Raw genomic sequence first — 10397 nt, 5'->3', positions numbered from 1 at the left:
CAGTTACACGTTAATTATATGGATATTGTTGCCATTGATATTTGATATGATATTAATTGCACACTAAACAAGTTAAGCCCTCGCCATTGGAGCAATATGGGTCGTTGGATTGACATGGCTTGACGGCTGAGATTTGTTAGGTCTGCCCCTTTGCATCTTTGTATCCCCTTTTGTCAAACATGTTTTCGCTCATCCTTTCGTCCTCCCTCGGATATCTTTGGTATCCAATCAATAGCAATAAATGCATGCTTGTAAGCAAATAAATATCAATCAATCCCTTATCTTTGATAACCCATTAAAAGGTCAATTAGCAAATAAATATCAATCAATCCCTTATCTTTGACATAACCCGATAAAGAAAATCAATCACGGACACATATCTATTTACGAAATGACAGAAAATCTATACTTTGTAACCAAATCATAATCCTATTTTATCTATTTTGTTCTACATGAGAAAATATCCCATGGTCCTCTTATTGTGTTCAAAAATAATATTTTACCCCCGTTAACGCACGGGCACATGCCTAGTCCGTATCTATATCAAATTGAAAATGCGAGTTACTGAGATCTAACAGATCTCATCCATTCAGCCGCATATATCCAATGGTCAATATTGCCTAATATCAAAGCAGTAATATTCGGAAAGGGAATCTGCTAGCATCACTCTCACATGATCAATCTAATTACTCACAGAAAATGTATTGCCAGTCAATACGAAAAAATAGCTTGGGCTGGGACCACGAAAGAATTCAGTGGCGGGGAGTGAAAACGTGTCCATCTTTTACAACTTCTGCAAGAAGCACCGTCGTCTTCAGTGTTCAGATTTAGACCCAAGTAATTTGTTTGTCGTTGTTTGATTAGGAGAGGCACAGCTTTCTCCAGGGGGAGTAGCTTCAAAGGGAGAGATATAAAGAGGACCAGACCTCCAGATTTTTCCTCCTTCAAGAATCTCTCTCTCTCTCTCTCTCTCTCTCTCTCTCTCTCTCGGAGGAGCACCGCTCGACTCTTTGCAGCCTCTGACAAACGGCGCCGGCGACGGCGAGGATCTCCGGGCGAAGGAAGCCATATTTTCCTTTGATCCGCTGGGCCCCATTCTGGTCGCAGAGACCTGTCACTTCTTCGAGCATTAGTTTTTTTCCTGTGACTCTCCGAGCGGGCTCCGGAGCATCCCTTGGCTTGGCTGTGATCTCCAGGTAATTAATGGCCCTCGTCTCCGTTTCCGTTTGCTTTCGCCTTCTCTGCACAGCCTAGCTTGCAAATCTGCAGCAAATCGCCACTGCGCCCGGCTTGGTTTTACTTGCTTCAATAGATTCGATACTGTTTAGGTGTATGTTGGGAAAGGAGTTGGTGTTGCTTAGTTTCATTCTCTGAACAACTGCTACTAGAGCCGTAGAGCGTGTTCTTGCTCCGTTCGAGCTTCAGATTCAGCTGGATTTCGATGTGCTCAAATTTGAGCGCAACAGGTAGTACAGGTTTGTAGATCATTTCTTCAGTATCTTTGGGGCAATTTGTTAAAAAATGATAATTTTTCAACTTTACCCTCCGATTGATGAAGTTCAAAATCTTGAAAGAAACATGCAAAGTGGAAAACATTTTTGTAAAATGTGAGTTAAAATGGCGTTTCATCAGCGACGAATCGTACATGAATAAAGCTAAGCTGATAATGAATTGACCTGTTAAAACTTGGAAAAAGGTGACATATGGAAGAAAATGGGCCTGTGGCTGTCACTTTCAGCTATGCCAACAGAGCAGGAATTTGGACCTTTCCATACCAACTAATCACGTTATTTAAAGAGCATGATAAGCCTGAACCGCTCTAGTTGTCTATTTGGTGGACAACACCATTTGCAGGTGGTGAAAGCATGAGGTTGTGGTCTCTCCTTCTTCTTCTTGTTTGCTTGCCTACGCTGATCGTGTCGGAAGATTACTCCGATGTAACCGTCATCGTACGGGGCTCCAAGACGATCGCTGCGACCAGTGATGAGTTTATTTGTGCTACCCTTGATTGGTGGCCTCCGGAGAAGTGCAACTATGATCAGTGCCCATGGGGAAAGGCTTCTATCTTGAATATGGTAGGTCCTGAATCCCAAGAATACTCTTATTAATCACATGAATTTGGATTTTATGCAAATTACTAAGTTTGGTCTTTCTCCGAATTTCCAGGACTTGACTAATCCGTTGCTAGCTAAAGCTATCCAGGGTTAGTGTTCTGACCATTGTCAATTGAAGAATTTTCTACTTATCAGTTACAGCTCCCCTATTTTCTACTGTAATTTGTTCCCCCACCTTTCAATGGAAAGAAACGCAAAGTCTTTGCGTTTTCTCGGAAAAAGAAAACTACTCCCTATGGAGGCTCAGTTTATTCTTAAATTTTTGGAAGGGTAAAATATCCTTCTGAGTCATTTACAACCTAGCATCTAACAATAATTGAGCTGCCACTCAAATATCCTTGTGAATCTTCACTAAGCAAGTTTTTCCTTTTTGTGTAGCCAGTTTCTTCACCTTTTTGTTTACCGTCTTTTCATAACGGTCTAGTTTATGGTCTTGATGGCACCTCATCTTCTTCCCCTGATGAATATTTCTGCCGAATTTATTCTTGTAGCTTTTAGCCCACTACGCATCAGAGTCGGAGGCTCCTTACAAGATCAAGTGGTATATGAAACACCAAATTTAGGATCTCCATGCAGACCATTTACAAAGGCTTCAAGTGGCTTGTTTGGATTTTCTAAAGGATGCATAACCATGGAAAGATGGGATGCAATGAATGATCTGTTCCTCAATACAGGGTGAATGCCTTTGCCAGTTGCTTATCTTTAGGAATTTCCATCTATATTTTCTTCTAAGCGAGTTGTGATTGATTACATCAGACTTCTGAACATGCAACATATATTATGGGATAAAGTATTAGTGCATTAAAAATACCCCCATCATCTTTCTTTTAAAATCTTAGCAGCGTATAATAATATATGCAGTGCATTTTCTAATTATTTTTTGTTTAATTTCTTCAGTGCAGTTATTACTTTTGGTCTTAATGCACTTCGAGGGCGAAAGCAGATACGCAAAGGTGTTTGGGGAGGTGCTTGGAATTCAAGCAACGCTCAGGAGTTTATGGGGTATACTGTTTCAATGAACTATCCTATTGATTCATGGGAATTTGGTAATACATTGTCAAACCCAAAACTATATTTGCTGCTCGCAAAGCAAGGAACATCTTTCATGTGTGCAAAGCGCTATATAAGTAACTATGCTCATTTACTAGGTAATGAACTGAGTGGAAGTGGAATCGGTGCAAGCGTGGGAGCTGAACAATACGGAAAAGACCTGGTTGAACTTCAAAAGATCGTCAATCAGTTATATGAAAACTCTAGCAAACCATTGGTGCTAGCCCCAGGAGGATTCTATGACAAACAATGGTTTGCTAAGCTCCTTGACGTCTCTGGGCCAAATGTTGTCAGAGGAATGACTCACCATATTTACAATCTTGGTGCTGGTGAGTGTTTTTTCAGTTCTTGGTAGTACACCTTAATTCTTTCTATTTTTTCTCCTATATCAAAGATGGCACAAGATAATTTATTCAATCTTGATTAGGTAATGATCCACATGTGGCCAATAGAATCTTGGACCCGCAGTATTTAAGCAGGGTTTCAGACACATTCAGAGATCTCCAGCTCACGATACAACGACATGGACCATGGTCGGCTCCGTGGGTCGGGGAAGCTGGCGGAGCGTATAACAGCGGCAGCCGTACCGTTTCCAATACTTTCCTGGATAGCTTCTGGTAATTACTTGTCAGAAGAACAAATAACTATCACGGCCATCACTCTTCTCGTGTCTTCTCATCCTGAAATTTGTTGTTTTAACTAGGTATCTTGATCAACTTGGTCAGTCAGCAAAGTATGACACCAAGGTCTACTGCAGACAGACTTTAATTGGAGGCAACTATGGCCTCCTCGACACCGATACTTACGTGCCGAACCCTGATTACTACAGGCAAGTATCTGTAGTGTATATTCCTGCCAGAAACATACTTTACCGTTCGCATACGCTTCAGATTACTAAACTTTGATAAATGTTCAGTGCCTTGTTGTGGCATCGACTAATGGGGAATGGAGTTCTTTCCATAGACTTCGGCGGTACTTCATACTTGCGTGCCTATGCGCATTGCGGAAAGCAGAAGGTAAGAGTGGCCCCATGAGATTGATTTAGGCTTGGTAAACATAGCAGAGTGCTGTGACTTTAGTCACTGGTTGGCTGATTGGTGTGCTCTTTTCAGGGCGGTATCGCTCTCCTCTTGATCAACCTGAGCCAAAACATGGGGTCCATGGTCACCGTCAGGAATGACCTCAACGTCGGCCTAGCGCAAGGGCAGGGGATAACAAGGGACAGCTCCTTTGTTCATGGCCTGAAGAGGACGGTCTCCTGGGTCGGGAGCAAAGCCTCCGATGGGCTGGAGAAGAGGGAAGAATACCACCTGACGGCTCAAGACGGGAACCCTCTTGCGCGCACCATGCTGCTGAACGGAGTTCCTCTGGAGCTCACTGAGGATGGTGACATCCCTCCGATGTACCCGGTGCAAGTTTCTGCCAGTTCGCCGATCTATGTCGCACCGCTGTCCATTGCCTTTGTCGTCTTCCCAGATTTTGAGGCTGACGCTTGCTAGCGATGAACTGTAGTTTTTAGATAGGATACCATGCTAGTTTTTCAGCTACAACAATATAGCCCTGATCAACTCTACTAATACTGAAAATGGTTTGTGTTGATGTGTTCTGCCCCAATTGGGCCATCTATGTTCAACAAATTCACAATAAAGAAAAGCTTGAAAACTTTCTCCTGATATCTATCAAAACTTTCAGAAAGAGATTGTCTCCTACTCCCTCTATAAAGAAATATAAGAGCGTTTAGATCGCTAAATGCTCTTATATTTCTTTACAGAGGGAATACTTCATAAGAAATTGAAGAACAAGAATCATACAGAAATAATTATAAACTGCTGCTGATCAACCCACCAACCAGCATACATTGAAGTCGCTGCTTCTACTTTAAACACTAAGCTGGCCTTTGTTTGAGCTGCAGCTACTGATTCTCGGACTCTAGGCCTTCCAAAATCCGAATCTCAAACAAACACATCAGATTCCAAGCTAGCTTGCTAGAATCGATTCTACAAACTTAACTACCAGGCAAGAGAATCCGGAAGCTGCGATTTTGGTGATTCAGCCAATTCTGCAGCTTCCCACAAAAGAAAACGGTTCAGTTTGAGCCCTTGCCCCTGTTTCCAGTCAAAATTACAATATGGTCAAATGACCGATACATCATATGCAAAATGAATATTGAAGAGCATGCAAAATAACCTGAGAAATTTCAGATAGAAAAGACCCAAGACATGGAATGAAAAGCAAGTATTTCATTTGAGATGATCACCATAAATATATCAGAAACACTGGGTGCAAAATGTACAGGCATGTTTTTCGCAAAATCAAAATTTGACCCTCCTCACATGGTGAACTGTATACTCACTCTCCAGCAATTACAGAAGTGATGGGACTATCATCAACTCTGCCAAATCAGGCAATTTATAATACTCCATCAAGTACAAAAGAACCATCCTAAACAATAGTGTAATTTCATGAGCTATGATACAAATGGAATAAACAAAAGGAAAGGGATCCTCGTGTAAATGGGAACAAAACATTCCTTTCTATTCATTGAATATGCTGCATCTGCACATGTAACCAATTATGTTCATTCCCTGGATACCCTTCGATGCCGGTCTCCAAAATAACGAATTTAATTCCACTTAATTTACGCCTTTATTTGTTGAATCTTTTGTCTCGCCAATCTACAACTGAGGCTCCATTATATGACAGTTCCTTACAAATTCATTCGAGTAGTTCACGTGTTTCGTCCAAAATGGTTGGAGATGTTTAAAACCAATGTCCAGCCATGGTTTACTTTGTCCATTGTAATGTATAACTGCTGCTTTCCGAACACTAGAGATATCCGTCTTCTCCTGATACCCCAAACCTAAAAGGTGCCAAGATGGATCGATCGGATGAACATGGCCTTTAAATGCTATAAGGCCAGGTGGCAAAGTTCCAAGCCTCCAAAGCGTGAAGTTTGACTTCAGATTCTGCAGGCAAAAAAAAATACAATGAATAAGACTGGAGCTCTCCAACATGAATTTAAAATTTATAAATGTTTAAATATAGAACAAGCAGAGTGTCAACTATCATGTGAAGCAGAGTGTCAACTATCATGTGAAGCAGAAAGCAATGCTGATAAAATGGAATTCAGCACCACTCACTACAGCTATACTTTTTCAGCAGCGAAGACAAAATCTCCAAATATTTGAGAAGTCAGTGCTCTATACAGTTTAAGTTAGTGCAATTAGAAACTTATGGTGAAATAAGGGTCATGCTGGACATCGAATAGTTGCAAATTAACTTGTACATATGAAAATAACTAAAGATGTACATATGAAAATGGAAATAGTGATATATACTCCCTCCGTTCACTATTATAAGAGGTTTTGGATATTTCAATATGGAGTACATACGGACTGAAATGAGTGAACAAACACACTAAAATGCGTCTATATACATCCTATTCAGAAAATAGTTAGAACATCTTATAATAGTGAACGGAGGGAGTATGGTTACCTCCTTGACCCAATGGTGGTATTTATCTTTAATTGTTGTCTTCCTCCATGCAGCAAGGTCAAAAATGTTCATGCCATACGCCCACGCACACTCCAATGGATCAAAGTTGGTGGCAATGAGCGGATGAGAGAAGTTAAAATAATTCCTGAACCTCTTAGACATCACCCAACTATCTCCACCCCTGCAGGTCTCAACAGCTCCATTTACCTTCCCAGCTAGATCAATATCCCAAAGTGATGACAGGTCACGTTGGACAACAACATCATCATCAAGAAATACAACCTTGCTGAGGCTTGGGAATAACTGCTTTGACAAATTGTAAGTGTTATTATGTGATTGTGGATATTCAACAAAAAGAAGCATTAACAAGTACGCAGTTATGCACTACCTAGAGTAAAAACAAAAGGAGAATGAGAATTTCCAACTAGCTATGGAGCACTTTCAATTGCTATACATTTCTGCAAAAGGTATTTAGGCAATATTGGTTGCCTCTTGACACCAAAAGACCACACTAAAAATATATTCACAAGTAGCCAATCCTATAGAAAGGAAAATAAATCTTTGCAGTTGGGTGTTTCACCACATCCTTCTTATCACATTTTATACATGCTAATTTGTTCATAAGATAGTTAGAAGAAAGTTCTTATACCTCAGGCAAGTATATACGAATATGATTGAGCACAGATGTATATGTTGGACTTCCTGCCTGCAGCTTGGCTGCAAAAACTCTTGGGCTGTCATCTGCAGTGGTTCTTGCAAGGTGATTCCCATGGTAACGACTTCTGGCAATGTGCTGAATTTCTATAGCCTCAAGAACTGGACCATTTTCTTTCGTCAACCATTCAAATTGGTGGACACCCTTCACCTCAATAATGGCAGGATAAAGAGGATTCAATGCAAACCATGAATGCATGGCAGGATAGGTCTTCTTGTCAGTAATGACATGAAAGACTATCCTCTCAGGCTTCAATGCTGATCTAACTGTTGATCTGACCACAACCGAAGCTGCAAGGATGTTGTCTGACGCTAAAACAAAGTGGAAATAGGAGTTGTCGGAAAGACGCGGGACCAACTCAGGGGGTGGCAGCTGTTTCCTCGCAAGGGCATTTGAGGAGTATACGTCAGTTAGACGCAATGAAAGGCAGTAAAGGCCTTTAGGAATTGCGATTGCTGCATAATGTTTGTTTAGCTGCTCTGATAACCTGGATGATCTCAGTTCCTTATCCATGGTCTCCATCTGCATGTCATTATGTAAACAATAAGGTTTGCAACTTGCTGAACAAAGAGGAGTGGATGAAAGGTAAAACTTTATGTTATTGATCACTAATTGCATCAGTAATGTTCTTTGCGTTTGACAACTTTAGGTGATCACTATACAACATTTGTAAGAATCAATGCTTACCGTGGCCTTCAGCCTCAAAGCAAATGACTTCAAATCATAATCATTATTCTTTGTATCCCAGATAAAATCATCAAAAGATTCTGCCACTTTTAGATCAACAGGAACTTCCTCCGAGTTTATTTCATCAAGCATCCTATACAGATCTCTTACAAGCCTCTGCACATTCGAGTGCAGCGATCGATTAGAAACTAAATAAAACATCAAAAGGATTAAAGGAAAGTGCAAAGCACATGTTAATACCATGGAGCCATCTTCACCCCTGCCAAGAAGACGTGGTCCTAACCGTCTGCCCAGACAATCTGGTAAATGATAACAATCAGTGATGAATTTGTAGCAAGTGATTGGCTGACAAATTATACAATCGTGAATAAGTTTAAGCATTGAAGAAAAATCATGCTTGAGAAGACGGCCAATAATAAGGGTGGAAGTACGTAAAATAAAATAATTGTCGTCAAGGTATGATAGTAAATAACATAGGTATCCAATTCAAGTAAATTAAACAATAGAACAGAAGAGAAGATTAAAATGGGACATACAAAGCCATTGGGATGCCTAAGATAATAGGCCGATATACATAACTGATCCATTTTCTCTGGGCATAACATTTAGACCGGACTCCTGATTTTTCAGAAACGATGGCAGCGTTCCTCTGGGTGTAGGATTTTAGTGTTCTACTTAGCTAACTAAGGTTCTCTGTAGGAGTTCCCAATTCTAAACATCAGCGCAAGATATCGATGCTTCCTATAACATAGAAAACTAGGCGAGTTGCATATAGCTATCATTCATGGCTTACTGTATAAACTGTCTGCGGCTTGAACAGAATATGCAACTAATTTCTCACTGAACAATCAAGGCAAGGTGAAGAAAGAAACACTTTAAGCTTCTTCATAAGCATCCTCATGTCTACTTATCTTATATACAGGAGAACAAATAGGTGGTTTCCACAGCTCAAAGAAACTGTAAATGGTTAATCAGCCTACTAAGCACATATGCAACCACATAAATGGCCTAAACGGACCCTAGACTGTAGTAACGGAAAGTCGTGTTATTAACCACCAATGCAGATGCAGATAACAATGTACCATAGATTTAGGTCAAACCCATCAAGTTATTCACCAGCGAAATTGCTGCAGAAGTCACATCCCACAAGCGCATTGCGCATCATTTGTCAGCCATTATGTTGTATAAACTCTAAAGCAGATAAGACCTCAAGCCACTACATCATCCCAAGAATGGAAGTAAAAGCACAAGCGGGCAGGCTAGGCGAGCCAGGGTTGCATACCTAGGGAGGAGCACTTGTTGAAGCCCTCAAGGGTCATGACGGCGGTGAGAATAAAGACGAAGGGAAGGAGAAAGGCGAGGATGAGGACGGTGTGGAAGACGGTCCGGTACGAGAAGTGGCGCGCGGCGGTCTTGAGCTTCATCAAGTCTAGCAGCCCATTGCTACTGGAGATGGTGATGCTCCTCATGCTCGGCGAGAGCCGGATCTGCATCGTCGCTCCTCGTCGCCGCCGGCTGCGGCTCCTGCTCCGTCCTCGGCAGAGAATCCAGCGAGCATCGGCGGGGGCCGCGGCAGGCCGCGAGATTCAGAGACGCCATGACGGCAGCCCGGGGCAGGAGGAGGGGGAGGACGCGGCCGCCGGCCCGGCCGGATCCGGCATTGGCGTGCGCGGGGAGGCAACAGCAATCCACCAAGCGATCGATCCCCGGTCCTCGCAAGGGGGGAGGGTTTCTTGATTCCCCCTGTTTCCTGGACACCCCAGAGGCCGAATCGGGGCTCTGATGGCTCTGCGCGCGCGCGCTCGCTTGCCGCCGCGAGGAGTGGAGACGGAGTGCGGGAGGGGTTTGATGATGATCTGAGCTTCCTGGTGGGTGAGCTCGAGATTGGGGGATTAGGGGAGGGAGGAAGGAGGGGATTTGATTTGACCCGATGGATGAACAGGAGAGGGGAGAATGGGGAGTCAGATCGGGTCGTGGTTTGGTTGGCTCAAACTCAAACCCGAATGCACGACGAGTTAGTTGATTGTTCTCTTCTTCTTGTTGTTGGGAAGGTTGCTTGGCTAACTACTCCTCTACACGATAGCCTGGCCCACATTGTATTATTGTTAGTAGCCTTGATTGACTGATTAAATTTAATAGAGTAGGTTATTATGGAATGTGCTTTTCCTTTCCTTTTCCTTTCTTGAACGTGCTTCACAAAGCCAGAGGTTCATTTTTTGTAGTTTCTAGCTATTCCTATCAAAAAGTTTTATATCATCCTTGTCGGTGTACAAAGGTATGGGTGCTTTTGTACCCCTTACTTATGCACGGACGGTCGCAGCCACCCCTACAGAAAG

General features: G+C 42.2%; 2 protein-coding genes across 3 annotated transcripts; one reads left to right on the top strand and one right to left on the bottom strand.

The window, feature by feature from the left end:
* The first annotated feature begins 954 nt into the window (after nt 1–954).
* LOC119307664 (heparanase-like protein 1) lies at nt 955–4839 on the top strand. 2 transcript variants are annotated; one of them, XM_037583732.1, is made up of 10 exons: nt 955–1196; nt 1855–2075; nt 2167–2203; nt 2606–2789; nt 3012–3160; nt 3263–3493; nt 3592–3781; nt 3868–3993; nt 4081–4180; nt 4277–4839. In XM_037583732.1, exons 2-10 carry the CDS (start codon nt 1866–1868, stop codon nt 4661–4663), a joined length of 1614 nt encoding a protein of 537 aa, XP_037439629.1. In that variant the 5' UTR covers nt 955–1196; nt 1855–1865; the 3' UTR covers nt 4664–4839. The 2 variants fall into 2 exon arrangements, with proteins under 2 accessions (XP_037439629.1, XP_037439630.1); XM_037583733.1 differs by having other exon boundaries at nt 1824–2075.
* A 606-nt stretch (nt 4840–5445) lies between these two features.
* Nucleotides 5446–10081, bottom strand: LOC119307663 (probable galacturonosyltransferase 13). The gene is made up of 6 exons (XM_037583731.1): nt 9344–10081; nt 8302–8360; nt 8062–8217; nt 7309–7896; nt 6660–6962; nt 5446–6130 (listed from the first exon to the last, which is right to left on the bottom strand). The coding sequence occupies exons 1-6, from the start codon at nt 9552–9554 to the stop codon at nt 5840–5842; spliced, it is 1608 nt and encodes a 535-aa protein (XP_037439628.1). The 5' UTR covers nt 9555–10081; the 3' UTR covers nt 5446–5839.
* Between the last annotated feature and the right edge of the window lie 316 nt (nt 10082–10397).

Source organism: Triticum dicoccoides, chromosome 5B, assembly GCF_002162155.2.
Source record: "Triticum dicoccoides isolate Atlit2015 ecotype Zavitan chromosome 5B, WEW_v2.0, whole genome shotgun sequence".
NCBI classification, from domain to species: domain Eukaryota; kingdom Viridiplantae; phylum Streptophyta; class Magnoliopsida; order Poales; family Poaceae; genus Triticum; species Triticum dicoccoides.
The sequence above is the reverse complement of the archived record's forward strand: the minus strand, read 5'-3'. Positions and strand labels throughout refer to the sequence as shown.

Bases quoted from the DNA above. Each gene is read 5' to 3' on its own strand.
- LOC119307664 (XM_037583732.1), top strand. From the start codon at position 1,866: ATGAGGTTGTGGTCTCTCCTTCTTCTTCTTGTTTGCTTGCCTACGCTG. The intron at 2,790-3,011 runs GTGAATGCCTTT...TAATTTCTTCAG, and splicing joins GATCTGTTCCTCAATACAGG to TGCAGTTATTACTTTTGGTC. The intron at 3,994-4,080 runs GCAAGTATCTGT...ATAAATGTTCAG, and splicing joins CCGAACCCTGATTACTACAG to TGCCTTGTTGTGGCATCGAC.
- LOC119307663 (XM_037583731.1), bottom strand. From the start codon at position 9,554: ATGCAGATCCGGCTCTCGCCGAGCATGAGGAGCATCACCATCTCCAGT. The intron at 7,897-8,061 runs GTAAGCATTGAT...AATGACATGCAG, and splicing joins CTTTGAGGCTGAAGGCCACG to ATGGAGACCATGGATAAGGA. The intron at 6,131-6,659 runs GTAACCATACTC...TTTTGCCTGCAG, and splicing joins ACCACCATTGGGTCAAGGAG to AATCTGAAGTCAAACTTCAC.